Here is an 18,553-nt window from a genome sequence, read left to right as displayed (position 1 = left end):
GTCAAAATCCTGCCAGAAAGGCCATTTTTGAAATATTATCTGATCCACCTAGAATAAGAGGTATTGGAATTGTCTGAGGATTAAATACTGCTTTCTGTCAATGCCCAGTTTCAATATAAAGGAAGACCACATAGTCATGATAAAATTTGGGAAAGTGTCCAACCTACTCCCAACTGAATCTTTTGCTTTGCTCATTGTTTTGGTTATTTTTTTTTCCATGAGGAGAAGCAGCTGGAGGAGGAGAAGAGGCGGAGAAGAAATTCAGATCAATTTTTTTATTGTTGAGATGAAAAAATGAACCACTTCTGAACGAAAAGGAAATTATGATCCATGACCTTTCTGTCTTTGCTCACACTGCAGTTATATCAGACAATTGCACTTCACTTGGAAAGGGCATCTGAGAAAGTCAAGGGCTAGTTCTGTCTTCCTTAGTATCCCTTATAAAGAGTATAATAACTCTTTTCTGAAGAGCTGAGTACCTGTCTTTGTACATAATTAAATTATTCAATGGAAGTTAAATTAACTGTGTTGATAACAGTGGAAGTACTTTCACCTAGTTGTGGCGTATGCAAGGCCAGAGTGAAACCTCATGTACGCTGGAGAACCCTGCGCTGGTGCATGCGCACGGGGCGTGTAAGAGCTGGAGCCTTGCTGTGCTCCCTGCACGTGCCTTGTGCCACCGGCAGCACCACCGCGAGCGGCGTAGCTGCTCCTGCCTCCCTGTTGCCACAGTGTCCGAGCTCGGCTGCCGGGCCACATGGGCGGTCATTTACAAACAAGGCTTTGCAAAGGCAGGGCAGCAAACAGCAGTCAGACCCATGTACGCCCTAGCCACCCCTCTCTCCACACCCAGCTGAGAGCCCTCTAAGTGTCCCGTTGTGGCTGTATTGCAGAGTGGGTGGAATTCACCCCCTACGAGGTGGGACTGCTGAAGTACGGCGCCTTTGTTCGCACAGAGCATTTCGGAAGTGAGTTCTTCATGGGACGCTTGTTAAAAAAGCTCCCTGAATCCCGGATCTGCTACCTTCAAGGTGATGTATTGCATTGTCCTGGCACAGAGGCACTTCAGAGGGGTGCAACACTCTTAACCGGAGGGTGGATATTTCTGGTCTAACATACTGAACGCTGCTATGATATCACCTGCCAGGAAATGGGTGTATGTGGTAGTTTGTCCAAAAGAGTACAGTAAAAAATCCCACATCTTTTTCAGTTTCTTGTCACTGTCTTGGTATGCACAAACTTTTTAACATTGTGTCTTATAGATGGAATAGATAAAGCTCCTTAATTCTTTCATTGTAAGGAATAGTTCCCACTTCTTTGGTTATTCTTCTGATTCCTCTCTGAATGCACTCCAACATAACGAAAATTTTGAGACAGCAGGAAACCTGCAGATGTGCTTCCACTGCAAGGTTTAACTTCAACTCCATGTAAAGAATCCTATCTACTAAAGATGCAGACTGCCCAGGATGAAAAACGAGACCAGAAGTGAAGGGTCTCTGAATCTCTCTGGTCAGTCCCTGACTTGTACTGATGGGTTGCCTGTAGAAGTAATAATATCCCTTTACCAAGGAGTCAGAATGACTGGCAGGTGGACACACAGCGGTGCGAGTTCAGTTTCAGTCATCTCTTCTTATACTCGTACTGCATAGAATCTCCTTGGTTTCAGTAAACATGCTGTGATATTAAATAGTCTGTAATCCCAAGGAGTATCTTTAAAATACTACCTCTTGGGCTGGCCCTTTTTACCTGGTCCACTACTGGGAAATTAATTTTCTACATACTGTGTGTGCCATACTGGTTTCTGTGCCCCACTGAAAATTAAGAAGTCAGATTGTGGTAGACTAATTAGAACACATATATAAATATACAATGGCAGATGAAATGGTGGCATTATGTTTTATCAACAAAGCCACCTGTGCCCCTGTGGGGAGGCAGAGAGGGGCAATCCTGGGTGGAGAAAAGAGTGCACAGTGGAGCAGGAGCCCACTGCATCTGTGCTGCGGTGTGAGATCTCTTACAAACCAAATGGCTGAAAAGCCAGTTCATCCCGCCGCAAAACAATTCAGGGTGCGTGAAAGCTGATCAGAGCGAGTGCAGGAAAAGAGAAGCTGGAGTAAGGAAGACAGGGATGGAAAAGACATTTTTGTGATGTACACTACCTGAGCTCTTATTTCACTTCTCAAGCAAGTGGCTTTTTCTCCTTTACTTACTTCGCATTCTTCTCTCTCTGTACGGTGCAGCAGAGCCATGCGGTAGGTTAGGCACAGAACTAACAGCAGCATGATCCAAACCAATGCCATGGAAAGTTAAGAGGAATTTAATAGCCCAAAAGTTTAGAAATATTTGAATTAAGCCCATTCAAAAATTAATCCAGGAGGTCAAAATAGAAGGAAAAAGGCAGTTTCTTGTTAAAATGTGTCCTTGTGTTCACTAATTCCCTTTACAGGTATGTGGAGCAGTATATTTTCTGTGAACCTATTACAAATATGGGGACTGTCCCACAGTTCAGAGGACTTCTGGAAGAGATGGACACAAGACAGAGTAGAAGAAGTTGGTGAGAAATTAAGCCTTTTATTAATGGTTACTTAGTCTTCTGAATGCCTTTGGCATCATCTGGTCAACTAGGTTGAAGCCAGCATCATAGGATACTCCTAAGAGATAACGACGTCCCCTCCCACCGTAAAGACTAAGAGGAGAAGGGTAATCAAGGAAATGCTGCTGTAATTAGTAGGCTTACTAAAACCCTACTGATTAAAGGCTCTGTCCTTAAGAGGAAGCTTTAGAGGGGTCACATATTTCTCAGGAAGTGTTTTGGCATTGCCCATTCTCACTCAGCCATACAGAACCAAGAACCAATGGCAGAGAATAAAGTTATTTTTACTGCCTGTAAATATAAATAAGAGAATAAATCTGAATATCAATTGGCTAATCAATATTTCCTGGGGTTTTATTTTATTACTCAGTACAGTAATTACTGCATTGGATTCATCCTAGTACAAAGATAAATGAGGCCCAGTGGGTATTTTCTGAAGCAATACAGAAACCACGGGTTTATTGCTAAATCATGTAATATGATAGTAACTATAATTACAGACATCCTGAAAATAAAGAAATACATCTGTGCAATGATGGAAACCACCAAATCTCTCCTGCTGCACCGTCAGTCACTTGGTCCGGCAAAGCAGGTTGTGATCAAGAAACCACACCTTGTGTCGTTTCTACTTTTCACCCATATATGCTGCCATGTAGTCACCCTGAAAACTACGCTTAGTTTCTAAATATGAATGTATGCCCTAGGTTTTCTTGGGATGCTGTCATGCTACTGATTAAGCATATGCTCATGTAGCCATGGGTGATTATCAGGTAGAAGTGGTCACTGTTGCAATAGACCTTGTGGTGCCCTGTTGTTACCCATCTGACTGAGTGGGAGCATATGCTTCAGCCCCATTTTCTACGTACTTGCCTCTGTTTCATGATACCCTCCTGTGAGGATATGTAACTTACTTTCTGACAGGACATTCTCTGAATTACTTAGTTTCCTTAAGGTGTTGCTTTTCCAGGACGAAAGACCGCTTCTGATGAGCTGTCTTCAGGCCAAAGCTTAAGACCATCAGCAGAACTTTGTTCAGCAGACACTCCTCTCCTTCAGAATAGGTTTTGTGTGTTTAGTGAATCATCCCAGAACAACCCTGAGATCTCCTACACACCAGGGCAACCAGAAATGAACATCAATTAACAAATGGTTCCCCCATTTTTCTCCGCTCCTCTAGATGAAGACCCGGTGTTGCCTACAAGACCTCACGAGCTGAGGACTCGCATGTACACTCCTCCTGGCCCCCTGTCCAGCGCCCTTCGGGGAGCATTGACTGACCGCTTCTCTGTTGCCCAGCACCACAATTTCCTGAAGGGCTACCAGCTGCATAACAACTACCTGGAGAATGAGCACTTCTGTCGATGGAAAGGTAATGGGTACTAATATTTAACAGGCATAATTTTCAGGTCATTTTGGGGAATTTAGGAAAGAGCTCTGTCAGGCTTGGCAAGGGAAAAAAAAATCTACTGAAAGAATATTTATTTTCTGAATGGAGAGAAGAGACTAAGACTTCAGTGTTGTCAGGTATAAAAGACTGTTTTTAAATGTAAGCATGTGTTTATGTGCTTTAGCTGAGATCTCTGTGGTCCAGACTGAGAGGACAGGCTTACAGCTGACAGAACCAAATTTAAAGTAGCAAAGAGCAAACATAGGAGAAAGCTTCATTTGGCAAGACTGTACCTCTAACTTCAGATGCAACTGGAACAACCAAGAAAATATGACCTAAGAGAGAAAACTGGAAAGGAATGGGGCTTTGTAGTCCAAAGAAGAGGGACTGAGGGGGAGGCATAAATCTGAACGTAAAAAGGGATGGGAATATTTTGTTCTCCAAATCAATGATGGATAAAAGATGAAACAATGCTTGAAATGAAGCAAGGCAGATTTGGCTTAAGTATTAGAAGCAGCCTACTGGCACTAAAGAGTATGACAAGTTACTGAAATATATTGCCTGGAATCTCAACATAGAAGATGTTTCAGAACAGGAACTTAGGTGGCATTTTGCAGTCCCTCCCATGCTTATTTGGCAATCCAGTAGTGTGGCAATTAAATTAAACCAGGCCTCTGGGATGGTCAGTTCCACCTTGCATTTCTTTTTCCATTCAAAATACTACAAATCATTTCTCATTCCAAGAAATATTTTCCTTTTAGACACTGTGTTAGACTCACAACCCAACCAGCTGATGCAAAATTCTGATCACCTGGGCATGATAGACGCTGGATTTTTCATCAATACCAGCAGTCCACCACTTTTAAGGCCACAGAGGGAAGTGGATGTCATCATATATTTAAGTTATACTACTGGATCACATACATCGGTGAGGAGGATCCTGTTACCATGTCTTGTCTCTCCTTTTGCTTGTAAATGTCCAGCCCGTAGTGCCTAGAACTGCTAGTTTTTTCAGCTGTTTGATTTTCAACTACTGCATTCCCCTATATTTTCCATTGTAGCAATTAATATTGTTCCTATTTCTTCCTGCCATTCCTGGAATCTGTCCTGCTGGTTTATGAACATGTTGAATTATTCAAGAGGACATCAGCATGGTCTCTTCCAGAATGATGGGAAGAGCATTTTCTGCCTTATGCTCAGTCAAGCAGGTTTTCAGACCCTGCACAGGAATTTGCATAAAGATGGGGAAGCTATTTCTCATTACTTAAGTTAGAATATAAAAAGGGTTAAGTGGATAGTCAGGGGCAGATCATTTCTGGGCTGACAAATGAGATGCTACTAGGAAAATTTGATTACAAGCACCTTCCTGCAGAAACTCCAGTTTCATGGAAATAAAGTTAATTAGCTGTCTATAAGGCCTTGCAGAAAAGAAGTTAGGGTCTTTATATCTCGGAAACTGATGTTAGTTAGAAACTCGCTATTAAGCATCTTGGCCCACTTAAGTAGAATTATTTTTTGTGAGTGAGAACAGCTGTGCTACTGTTAATAAGCCATATGATGCATGAGACTTATGTGTAATGAAATTTCCTTTCAGCCTCATACATTGTCTGGATTAATTTTATGAAGAAAGGCTGCTGCAATTTTAAGCATTTTAGTAGAAACTGTTTCCTATTTGATAGTGTCCACTATTAGATGGTGCAGAGTAAATAGCACAGTACATTGTAGGACATGATATTTTGTTAAACATTTTGGGGAAAAGGTGCAGCATAGGCTTGTACTTTCTCAGTAAACTATCAATCTCAATTAATGCTGTGCCATAAAGCTTGCACAGGCAGAGACATAATTGCACATTCAAACTTAACTTTCTTATCTCCTGGCTTCCAAGCACATAATAATCATAGAATCATAGAATGGCTTGGGTTGGAAGGGTCCTTATTAGGTAATTATTATTAGGTAATCCATATTAGGATTATCTATTTCAACTTCCATCCAACCTGGCCTTGAACACTTCCAGGGATGTGGCCTCCACAACCTCTCTGGGCAACCTGTTCCAGTGCCTCACCACCCTCACAATGAAGACTTTTTTCTTCTAAAAAATTCTAAATCTGTCCCCTGCTTCAGCTTAAGGCCATTACCCCTTGTCCTATCACTCCATGCCCTTGTAACCAGTCCCTCTCCAGCTTTCCTGTAGGCCCCTTCAGGTGCTGGAAGACTGCTATAAGGGCTCCCCAGACCCTTCTCTTCTCCAGGCTGAACAACCCTGACTCTCTCAGCCTGTCTTCAGAGGAGAGGTGCTCCAGCCCGCTGATCATCTTCATGGCCCTCCTCTGGACACCTTAAACATTTTCTTGCTGTGGTTTTCTTTTCTAATGAATTCTATACAATATATTAAACACAGGCTCTTTTATTTACTCAAGCTGCGTGCTTTATGCTAAACTTCTGCAAATTGCTTCCATTTTTTTTAAAAAAGCAGTGTCCTGGAAGAATTCTTTAACTCTCAAATTGTGTTTACAGCTTGTGATTAGCCTTCTGGTTACTGTGTGTGGTAATTATACATAGAGTAAACTTTATAAGAAGGAACCCACCCTATGGATCTGAATCACTAAACCTTAATACTAGATAATGATTTTGGAGCTTTAAGACAACCAAGTTGAATTCCAATGCTGACCATTTCTATGATACTCCAGTCTCTAGATAAGGCGTATAAATACTATTCAGAGCAGAAAATCCCATTCCCCAAAATTTCTCTGACTGATGAAGATAAGAAAAATCTGAAGGAGTGCTACATCTTCCAAGATTCAGATTTGCCAGGATGTCCGATAGTGATTTTTCTTCCCCTTGTGAATGACACCTTCCGAGAGTACAAAGCACCCGGTAAGTTACAAGTAATGGCAAAGCATTAATCAAAAGACACCACTGCCTGCTTCCCTGACTCAGGTGGAGACTTTTTATCTGCTGCTGGCTATCTTTGCTGGCTGGGTTCATGGGGGAGCACTTCAGCTAATTAAATCTGTTTTCCCCACCCCTGCCAAAGCTAGTCTGTCCATTCATGTCGTCTTTGTGGCCCTGAGAGGGTAGACACAGCCTTTGTCTTCTGGATGGTGTTTACCTTCATCTCTCTCCCATTTGTAAAATAAAGTGTTGCTAGCTAATTGTAAAAGTTTGGGGGTTTTCCCAGGAAAAATATAGCTCTCACAGATTATTTTCCCCTACATATATTGTCTGTTGTCCGGGGAGTTCATTCTACACTTGAGGAGGCATAGTGCCATGTATGAATGGTGGGAGAGCAAGAATCTGGCTGTCAGGCTGAACTCCTGCAATGTCAAGATTAGCGTGTCTCCTTTTCATACAGCATCAGCCCAGGGGTCGTTTTGCTCGCTGTGCTGTGCACGGGGCCTGTCATTCTTTTTCTGCCAGGCCACCTGCTTTGTATTCCTCTCCTTTACTGCCAGTTACTAAGATGTATTTGCTTTGCTCTTTGGTAGCAGGGATGTAAAGTCTAAAATTTTGCTTTTGCGGAATTTGAGAGACACAAGAAATGGAAAGGCAGAGATGGATCCTGGTGGCAGGTCCCCTGAGACTGAATTCAGGATTGCAGGAACTTTTAAGTTTCCAATTGTTTCTATTATTCCTCTCTCACTTAAATTCTGTTCTGTTACTAGCAACTCCCCTCCCTTAGCCAGGGTTCGCAGTGACCCAGCTGTTCAGGATAAGACCTGCAGTGCACCAGCAGTGGCTGTTGGAGTGCCCTTTCAGGCTGATACCCTTGACTGATCCATGGCTTTAATGAGACAGATGTTTATGAGTAAGCTGTAGATGACCATTACAAAGCCGTCCTTCACCTCTCCTTTCTGACCTCATCACACAATGTTCTCTTGACTAAGGATGGGGACACATGACCTGCATTTTTTGTGCATTTAAACCCTATGACTGAGATAAGCACCATGTCACAGCAGCAACTTCTCTTTCTCTCCAGGTGTCAAGCGCTGTTGCTCAGAGATGGAGGGAGGACAACTTGATTTGACAAGTCGCTTTTCCCCCTACTGCATGTTCTCGGTCAGGTATACCGATGAGAATTACCGCCGGCTGCTGAACCTCAGTGAATACAACGTCCTGAACAACTCACAGATGATTATGCAGGCCTTGCAGATAGCGATGCAAAGGAGAAGGCAAAACATGTGCTAATCACCCGTCCAACTGCCCCTATCTTCTCAGAGGAGTTTTCCATGCTCTAGGAGGCAGAAGGGACATAGCTTTTTGAACACTGGCCGTTCTGTGCTACAGAAAGAAACTACCCCAGGTGGCTCAGTGGGTTGTTGGGGTTTTTTTCCATTCCCAAGAAGTGGCGTTTATAGGCAAAGACATTGCCTGGGAAACTTTTACATGTGCTTTGTTCCCTAAATTAAGGTTGTCTGTAGAACACTCTTTACCTAAAATACTTGTTAGATTTTTAAAATAGTGTTATTTTAAGCCTAACTTATTATAATGTATGACATATAGGAAAATAATTTTTTACCACCACAGTGCTACAGTAATACAACCCAGACAACACATCTCCAGGCCATAAGAAGGGGGTATAAATTTCTGCTCTCCACAATTCTTCTTCATGGAACACAAGGTGCATCCAAATGCTGGAAAATGAAGAAAACCTGAGAGATGACTGGCAGCTGGCATTGGATCCCTGGGTCAACTTTGCGAGTGTCCTGAAGAGATTGGAAATGTAATAGGGACAAGTGTGTGCACACAGCCAGCCCTGTGAATCGCATCCACCTCCTGGGCTCTCTTGGGCTGTGAATGAATCATACATAGATGGGACAGAGCAACTTAGGAGGAAGTGGTATGAGATTTTTCATGTAAAAATTTTTTTTCCAGTGAAAGGTGTAATTTGGGCACATCAAAATTTCCCGTGAATTTATGTCAGTTTGGATTGTTTTATGTTGAGACAGTATATAAAAAAATCAACATCTTATTTTGAAGCTTTCAAAATAAAACACCCTGGGATTTTTTTTTTCCCAGTTGAATTACTTATCATATTAAACTTCCTTTCTTAAATTAAAAAGAAAATGTGCTTGTAATGAAAATATTTTACGTCCACTAGGCAATGACAACTTTGTTGTTTTACTCAACGCAATTTGTTTAAACAGTTTAGAATGTATGCTCATCCACAAAAATGCTTATTTGTTTAGTTCTGCCTGTCCAAACTGTGCAGATAAGCAGGAGTGAGTTAATAGTCTGCAACAGCAAAGATGATCTTAAAACAATCTGAACAGATCCTCCATAGGATCTAGCACGAGACCACCAGTCACATTTACTGTGGGTTTGCATTTTTAAACTTTCTTAATTTTCCCTTTTATGGAAAGTGTCTTTTCTGAACTGTAGAAAGTGATGAGGGTGAGCTGTGAAAATTATAAATCCCTAACAACCTCTGCATTCCAGGAGCAAGACAGATTGAAAACACACTTTTTTATTAATAAGATTTGTGTCTTAATGACAACTGCGAAAATTTTGAACAAAGAGTCTATTCAGTGAAAAAAAATCTATCAACTAGATGTCATAATCTGGGGCTAAAGTAAACCAGGGGAAATGCTTGGGTAAGTTGAAACATTTCATGTTAATATTTTACAAAACACCTTTGTCTTGAAACATAGCTTCTTTGTAATAGACCACCTACCTCATCAGCCCAAGGAACCCAACCTGAAAATAGCAGGTTCCATTTACAGTCAAGTAACGTGTTTGGCTTGGTACAAAATGACACGCTGAAGATTTTCATTTTGGCAAGAAACAATTACAAATTATCTTTACAAATTGGTTCACAATTACTTTTGCCAACACTCTTGTCATTTATGGTGTCAAACCAAGCCTTACTTTTTTGTGCAACTGTAGCCTAATGTTGCAAGCTTAGAGATCAGGGCATAAATATTACCATTTAAAACTCTTTAGGTTTGAATGAATATGCGCTTCTGCTGGTTTTTTTGTTTGTTTGTTTGTCCGTTTTTGTTGTTGTTCTATGGTAGTTTCACTAGTCATAATCAGAAATACGGTTCTATGTGCTCTGCATATAACCCTGGGAATTGCCTCCATTTAAACCTGAAATCCCTGGTGTGAAATAATAAAGGCCATAAATTCATGCCACCTCCAGCTCTGAAGAAATGTTATTTCCATGCAAATATTTCATGCATACAATACCAGACAATAAAGGCTTGTTTGCAAAATGAAAATTATCTGCCTTGCTCCACATATTCAGGCATTTCAGTAATAAGCTCCAGGTTCACAGCATGTTCCTTGTTCCAGGAAAACAAAACTGTTGTTATCTCTGCAAAGAGCATAAGAGCATACCAAATATTTGCTGTGAGCATCGTGGATAAAGGAATGTCTCAGAGATGGATTGCAGGGGTACAAAGCAAGCCATGGTCCCCCCTTCTTGCAAGGGCTGTCTCTGATGTGGATTGCAAATGTTATTCGTGAAAATGAGAGCTTTTTGGCCACTGGCACTATAGGAGCAACAGTCTCAGAGCCCGAGTCCTGGTGAACAGTCTGGTTTATTGCTTAGCCCTCCAAGGAGATGTCGTAATAAAGCATTGCCTTTAACTATGGCTGAAAGGTGCTGATGTTGCCGAGGGTTTTCTGTAACCTAATGAAAAATGCATTTCATCAAGCTACATAATTGCAGCTGGCACATGGAGGAAACACGCCACGTATGTAGACACAACCCTTCACAGGGTTGTGAAATAACATAGCCTATAGCAAAAATTTATTCTACAAGTTGACTGTGATGACTGTTGATATTATTTTGCGTGGGAATGTGCAAAGGGGAACTGCACTGGCTGGGAACCATATTTAACCAGTAAGCTCAAGAATCCCCAAGGGATGGGTAGCTTCTTGCTTATAGACAATATGTTGTGAGAGCAGGGAAGTCAAAGGATTCCCTTCTCCCAGTGGTTTTGATCTGTTTTGACCTGCTGAAGATACAACAGTCTTTGACAGCCCTTTTTAATCCTGTTCCAGTGAATTGGGACCCATGCAGGTTTTGATGGCGTAGGGCTCAGCTGGGTGCTCGCAAGGGCCAGGCGCAGGTGTCCTGCCATGGCGGTGGCTTTGCAGGTGTCCCGAGGACAGTGCAGAGGGTGGTGCACGGCAGGCGCTGACTTTTGCCTCTGGCTGTCAGGGTTCATTGGGTCAGACACAGGTGCTTAAATGCAGCTAGATTACAGCCAGAGTCAGTCTGAGCCGGAAAGTGGTGCAGAAGTATTCATGGGGGGTGGAGCTAAGCTAAGAAAAATCATTGCTTCAGGACTCTTCATCCAGACAAAAATAATAACAACAAGCCATAGGAAAGAAGGAGAGAAGAATACAATGATTTGAGGAGAGACTTAGCCCTGATGAACCAAGGCTGAGTAGATATAAACCACCACATGAGTGTGTCTGCTCTGCACACCTGGACCTGGGATTGCTGGGACATGAGGTACAGAAACCCTTAAACTTTTTTTTGCAAGAACCAGTTTAGTCTGAGAGCAATAGTGTTGTCCTTCTTTCTTTTTTTTTTTTTTCATTAGCTGTTTCATCGTATCTGCTTACTGTCACAGACAACCTACATCTAATTTATATATTGTTGCTGCATCTTATTGCAGAGTATGTATTTCTGTTGGCTTTGAGGTCTTGCTAAGTGGAAAGTTCAGTGCTCAGATAAAAGGGCATCCTCTTACTACTAGTTATGAACCTGCCATTGGTCAGTATTGGGCAAAGTGACTCAAACAGCATACTTCCAGCTATTGTCCAGGCAAAGGTATTTTTTCCTACTTATTTCACCACAGGATTCAGTTTCCTAGCATAAGAAAATGGGAGGGGTATAACTGGGTTTAAGAAATCAGGCAGAGGTGTGGCTCTGAGTCAGTTTATAAAATAGCTCACTTGCATACGAGACATTTAAACTATTGGTGTCTGTGGGAGCTGGGAGATGTGAAATTGCATTGCCACAGATAACACGGGATGCGTACGTGACAGCGACCACAATGGAGCAAGATGGTGTCTTGTCTCAGGTAAGAGGGGTGCAGAGCAAAGCAAGGCGTCTGGGATGTGGCACTTCTTAGTGCAAGGATGGTACCACTTTCTTGACTTGTCATTGACTGTAAATGCACAGGAGGAAGAAAGTCAGTGCTTCAAGAACTCTTTATCAAAATTTAAAAAATTAAAGCAAGGCACAAGAAAGAGAGGAAAACTACTTGGGAAGTAAGAGTTTATTTACAAAGGGAGCATTTTGTATGTTTGGGGGTTCTCTTCACTTAGCAATGTGCTATATGCAACCTTAGAATACGTATTAACTAGCATAGAGATGTTCTTCAAGGTGAAACACTAATGACAGGGTGTGTTTACGGGAGACAGGTTTGCTGTTCCTTTAACAGCTGGGGCCGGGAGCTGCCTTCCCTCCCCGTGTGTCACGCAAAGGGTGGACCTTACCTGGCTGCTGCGCCTCTGCTCAGGCTTGCTGAGGCAAGCATGGCGCAGGCAGCGGCACCGGGCGCAGCAGGAAATACCTGTACCTGCCAAGGCTCCGCGGCCAGCGCTGCCCTCACTGCTGTTCTGCAGCTCTCGGTTCCCCAGGAGGACTGCTTTTAAGAGACAGGATGGTTTTTCCAAGGGTAACGTTGTCCCTTCCTGTTGCAGGAGCTGATGGCTCAAACCGCTCGGCTAGGAGAAGGAATTATACAGCTGAATCCTGATGGAGAGCAGTGGATTCCTGTTACAAAGGTACCGCAAAGGAGAATTTCCAAAGAGAACTGTAAAAGAGACTTTCCTGCTGGGTGGGGCCTGGGTGAGAACAGGTAGGGTTCAACATCTGCCAAACAGTCTAATTAGCTACCATAACCCATCCAGCTCCCTCCATGAAACACTGTCCCACTTACCGTTCTGATCACTTCGCTTACGCAGTCTTGCTTCACGTTAGTGCTGTTTGCTATCCTTGGCACATGGGAAATGAATCCTATTTTGACAAGACTAATATCTTTAAAAGGATGGGTTTGAACAGGCTTTCTGCTCAATACGTCTTGCTAAAGCACAAAGGTAAATTTACTGCCAGTGTAGTAGTAGCTGTGCAATTTTGCCACTTACTCCCTCAAAGAGTATGGCACAATCTTGAAGTGGATTTTCAACACCTGATTTCCTGGATTAATCCTTCTTCTGGCCTCTACAAAACCCTAATATTTTTCTAGGACACTTCAGACACGTTATATGAAATCTTATGTCTAGGCAATGAGAAGACCAGATGTGCTGAAAAAGATTCTTTGACCTTGTTCTCTCTAGTTTGAGGCCTTTTAGTAATAATTAGGAAATCCCCCTTCTGCTGTATTGAACTGAGTTAAGCTGCTGAGCAACACACGCTGTGCTTACAGTTTAAGGAATAGCCAATCCTTTCTGTTGATTAGTTGAATGGAAAACTCAAAAAAGAGAAAATATGCCCTAAAACGCAACACTCTACACTGCAGGAATCACGTCAGGTTCAGAAGAACAAACCAAACCTCTCAAATTTTTTAAGCAAAACTCACACCGCTGACGGGATTTTGGCCGTTTGTTATTTATATCTCTGTGATGTCTAAGCCAAAGCTCCCTGGTTATGACAGGGCACATCCCCATGCCTGTGTTCTCCGTTCAATCCACGCTCCCTCCCTGGCGCTTTGGGATCACCACAAGCCACGAAGGTGGCTCCAGGGAACCTGATCCCTGAAAATGAGTTGAGCCCTTCCAGGAAAGTGCCTTCTCCAAAGCCTGCCCCTGGCAGCACCAGTTACGGGCTCTGCAATTACTGAACACTTTCCACGAGTACCTGCCTCATTTCTGTGCCTTAGGAGTTAGATTTTAGACACGAATACAAGAGCCTTTGATGGTCTTATCCACAGCTGCTTTTCAGCTCTTAGCAGTGGTTTGACATCCTTGATTTGCACACCTGGTCACGCACTGCGCAGCTGAAAGGCACGAATGTGGTTGGTGCTTTTTCCTAGGCTTTGGTTCCCTGGAGGCTAATTTTACCTGTTTCTTCATTAGCCTACTTGCTAACTGACCCCAATCTCAATGACATATATTCATTAGCCCTGGCTGCATGCATTAATACACTCAGGTTAAACGTTATGACAGACATCACATGGAAGTATATTCCATCGAGCCTATGAACACTGAAGTGCTTCGGCTTTTGTGGATGATAAGCACGGCACATTATTAACACAGTACAGAGCAAATTGTTTTGGTCAGACAGGCGACAGAGCAAAAGTCCTTCTCTCCTTTCCTGCAGTACCTATGTCACACATCCTTCTCAATGGGACTAATGAGGTCAGTGTCGTGTTAATGCTACTTCGGGACTGGCAATGGTCTTTTTGTAGTCATTTTGCAGTATAGGTGGAGTGAGCAGGTGGTGTCACTACCTGTCCGTGGCCCTGTCCGTACTTTAGCATTTTAGAACTTTTGGAGCAAAATTTTCACGTTGATTTATATTCCAATATATTGTGACTTTTCCTCCTTGTAACCGTAGAAATAAAAGCTTAGGTGGAAATGGAGATTAATGGTATTTATTTGTTTATTTTATGGTAAAAGGAGAAGGGATATGGACTCATGTTTGGGCTCCAACGTGAGACTAGAACATCAATATGAGAGGCTAAGAAGTCAAGCATGAGGCCTTAATGTGGGTTAATGTGAAAGAGGGAAGCCAAAGGGAACAAAGAAGAGTTTCTTATCAGGCGTAAAACATCGTGTTTGCACTTCTTATGCAAAACAGTGCAGAGGAACTCCTCACAAGAAAAAGTCAGAGGTGAGCTCAGCTCAAGAGGGGCAGTTATGTCCCTGTAAATGAAAAACACATGCATAGTGAGTAGCACGGTGGAAGTGCGAAGCAGCGATGTCTTCCTCTGACATTAAAAGCGGCATGGGGATTAGAGGTCAGCATTTACCTCTGGGGAGTACTGTACATTTAAAAGAGCAGGAATATGAGAAAATCATATCCCGTAGCACAGGAGACTGAACATGTGTAATGACTGGATGGGAGGTGATTCCCACAATGATAATTTTATCACTTGCAAAAAGCCTAAGGCAGCTTTTCATTTTCTACCTTGGAAATATTATAAGTAAATCTCCCAAGCTGAGTCTGAATCTTACCACTTTGTGCAGCTCAATTTTAGTTAGAAAGCAAATAAATTCTCTATTATAATACAAATCCACACATCATGCCATAAAAGTAGATAAGTCTTTCAGTCTAGTACTCGATTTAGATATTTGTAGGAAAATAAATGTATTGGCGATTTCATAGTCACATAGAAAAATTCGAATAAGTTGTTCATGATTTGGGTATTTCTCTCTCTTGATCATTTCTATCTTTTAAATATGCTATCTGTCTTTAGCATTCATTCCTGTCTTTTGTATGTTTTTTTTTCCCCTGCAGATAGAATCATGTCTGTGTTACTTACTGACTGTAAGAGTCATAAGAGCAAGAAATATCCACCAGGCAGATGTCTGTAAGTATCTGTAGTGCTCAGTACAGACCCCTAAACCTTCATGGGGTACTAGCTAGTTCTTCTCCAATAAAAAGTGCTTTCTAGATTTCTTCCATGGATGGAGAAAGTCCTTTCACTGGCATGCTGGTTCTAGCAATGAATATAGTGTGTTGCTCTTCTTTGCATCATCCCTGTTCTGTGCAGAAGCAACCCGATAAGGTCACAGCTGTACCGATTGCACGTATTTCCCTGCATCCCCAGAGGGACCAGGGAAAGCTCTGCAGTCTGATGAAAACAAGAAATGTGGAAAGACCTCCTGTGCTTTCCTCTGGAGTATATTTGTGTAATGAAGGACACAAACTTGTTGGGATAATAGAGCAAATACTGAAAATTGGGTAGCCTTATCTCAAATTTATCTTGTACTCAAAGCTTTCTTAAGGCTAAGTAATCCAAATTACCATACCCCAATTCCCTGTGTACCAGCTTTCACAGATAAAACCCCGTTAGGTGTTGATACATTTTGTAGGTTCATTTCTGATGGCCTGCAAATGAAATGTAATAGAAGATTATAACTTTACCTATGCAGAAATCAAGAAGCATTTTGTTTTTCTTTGTTTTGGGCTTTTTTTTTAATGTTCCATCTGGCTAAAATAAAAGCTATCACTTTATTTCCTTAACCATTGCAGATACAGGGTGCTGTGATTGTCCTGAATTATTTTATCCTGAGCTAAACTGATTGCTTGATGACATAGAAGGAGGAGAAAACCCTTTGGTTTTAATGCATTTATTATATGTCTAATCACATTTATTCAGAGAAGAATCACATCCCTCTTCTTTTTTCTCCATTTCTTTTACCTAAATTGTAATGTTTATGTTGGACAAATATGTCATCATGTATCATTGTTTCTCTCGTTGAAAACAAAGCTTCACGTTGTTAAATTCATTCCTTCTTCTAGAGCAAATCCTCATTTTAGACATGTTTGTGGTTTTTAACATACAGTAAGCCAGACTGATTGCTACGTGAGCCTGTGGCTGCCAACTGCTTCAACTGACAAATTTCAGACTAAAACCATCAAGAATTGCAAAGATCCAGTCTGGAATGAAACCTTCTACTTCAGGATCCAGAGTCAGGTCAAGGTACTGAGCTGGGACTTCCCTGTTAACCGTGACCCAGGGAGCAACTGCCAGGTTTTATCCTTTTGCAAAGGGGACATAAGTAATTTTCTCCAGAGGCAAGGAAAGATGCAGAAGGATGTGAGAATAACACATATCCCTATGATGGTTTTCCATGCCGTGAAAGACAAGTATCTCTCAGCCACAGGTAGAATACGACCTTTGAGATGTCTGTGATTTCCTCTCATTCCTCCTTGTAGGCAGATGCCTACACGGAGTTGGTTTCCCCTCCACCTCCTTCCCTTCCTTCTCCTTTTCTTTATGTCTTCCCACTCCTCACAACAGCTGACTGAAACAGCTGTCCCCACGATCTCCTGCTTCATATGAAACCCAACACATTTCTGAAGTCCTTCCCTTCCTTTCCCAGAATGTGCTGGAACTGGCGCTCTATGATAAAGATGTGGTTACTCAAGATGACCACCTCTTCACGGTGTACTTCGACATAGCCAAACTTTCCCTGGGAGAGCAAGTCTTCATGCACTTCAAGTGCGATTCACAGGTGAGGTCTGAAATAAGAAATGGAAAAGGTTGGTAAGAGTGTGTCAGTCTCCTTTCCTATCTAAATTGTTATTTGCAAAATCTTTCTTTTTTTCCTTCTTGTGTATGGACTGGCCAGCCACATAAAAGGGAGTTGTTTTCACTCTGACGTGGGAAAGCCTCTTCGCACCTGGATTCTTAGGCACACTGAAGGGTTTGGTGTTGGCCTTAGAGGCTCACAAACCTCAGGTGCCTTCACAAAATTATCACTTGGTTAAGCCTGTCCCCTTCGAGGATCCCAGAGTGTGTCCACTCCAGTACATGATGCTTTTTGTCATAAGTTGTTACTTAACATAGTAATTAGGCAGTAATGACTCTGTGATCAGAACCAAGTGTCCAACCAGATTAGTTGATAATTATGGACTGTGGCACGGGTGTGTAAATAAGGTGCCTAAGTCATGCCACTCAGGTTGGCAACAAGAAATATTCCTATTTTGAATGTCCAGGGAGGCTGTGAAAGTCATACCTCCCACCTCCAGGTACGTTCTGTCCGTCCCTCTCCTTTTCCAGTTCCCTCCAGTCTCTCGTGCATCTTTCATGCACCATTGAGTTGATTAATCACCTTATCTACACACACCCAAACTTCACTCTGCATTTCATTATCTTTAAATGCTTTATTTAAGCATTTCTTTCTCTGCAAAATGCCAGAGGAGCAGTGTGTGGGCTTCCACCAGCCCTTGGTAAAATAGAAACATTGGGCTAGCTGTAACCCAGCTCATTACTGTCTGGGTGGTTACAGGTGCCATATCCAAGCCTTTCATTACCGCGTTTGCACAGCTACGGTAGTTAGAGCTTATACTCTTCAGGCTTCGTAAATTTTTTTTTTTTGCTCCTATATTAATAACATTTTGCGGTCTTCAATGCAATAGGTAATTTAAGCAACTAAGTAACCTACAGCATGATCTCACTTCTCTGTCCATCATTCCTTCTGTCCCCACCTTTGTTTTCTTCTCTCTTGTGCTTTCTTCCTCCTAGAGATTATACTCTTCACCACCACCCCACAGACCAGGCCCTAATGTCAGATTTACCTCTGCCCCAACGCCCTCAACGCGTTGCCAGACAAAGTGGTTGTCCTCTTCCACAGCTGCTTTGCATGTCTCCATTTTCCCTCCTTACACCAGAAGGTTTGGCTGCTCCCCTCAGCAGACCCTCTTTCTCTTTGCTGGCAGACTCAGTGTGAGACACCATCTCCGCCTGGGTCTGTCCTTTGTGTCCCAGCAGAAGCAGGCAAACCAGCTACTTTCCTTGTTAAAAACTGCTTTCACAGCCATCCAGAAGCTTACCATCAATAAAGAATCTTGAGGCTCAAGACACACAGATGTCAGGTGGCGGGTGCCTCTATTTTAAACGCTCTGCCAGTCACAAATACTGCATGCGTACCTACATTGTGAG

General features: G+C 42.3%; 1 protein-coding gene across 1 annotated transcript in view; it reads left to right on the top strand.

Annotated features, from left to right (window-relative positions):
- LOC129206741 (uncharacterized) overlaps positions 1–18,553 on the top strand; it is a 54,604-nt gene that overhangs the window by 25,461 nt on the left and 10,590 nt on the right. Inside the window, exons 16-26 of the mRNA XM_054826520.1 lie at positions 894–1,031; positions 2,447–2,554; positions 3,771–3,962; positions 4,742–4,908; positions 6,668–6,854; positions 7,957–8,158; positions 9,629–9,704; positions 12,642–12,725; positions 15,400–15,472; positions 16,452–16,588; positions 16,992–17,123. Of these exons, the coding sequence (XP_054682495.1) occupies positions 894–1,031; positions 2,447–2,554; positions 3,771–3,962; positions 4,742–4,908; positions 6,668–6,854; positions 7,957–8,158; positions 9,629–9,704; positions 12,642–12,725; positions 15,400–15,472; positions 16,452–16,588; positions 16,992–17,123 (1,496 nt within the window). The remainder of the gene's footprint in view (positions 1–893; positions 1,032–2,446; positions 2,555–3,770; positions 3,963–4,741; positions 4,909–6,667; positions 6,855–7,956; positions 8,159–9,628; positions 9,705–12,641; positions 12,726–15,399; positions 15,473–16,451; positions 16,589–16,991; positions 17,124–18,553) is intronic.

This window comes from Grus americana, chromosome 5 (assembly GCF_028858705.1).
Source record: "Grus americana isolate bGruAme1 chromosome 5, bGruAme1.mat, whole genome shotgun sequence".
NCBI classification, from domain to species: domain Eukaryota; kingdom Metazoa; phylum Chordata; class Aves; order Gruiformes; family Gruidae; genus Grus; species Grus americana.
This window is presented reverse-complemented; position numbering and strand designations above follow the sequence as displayed.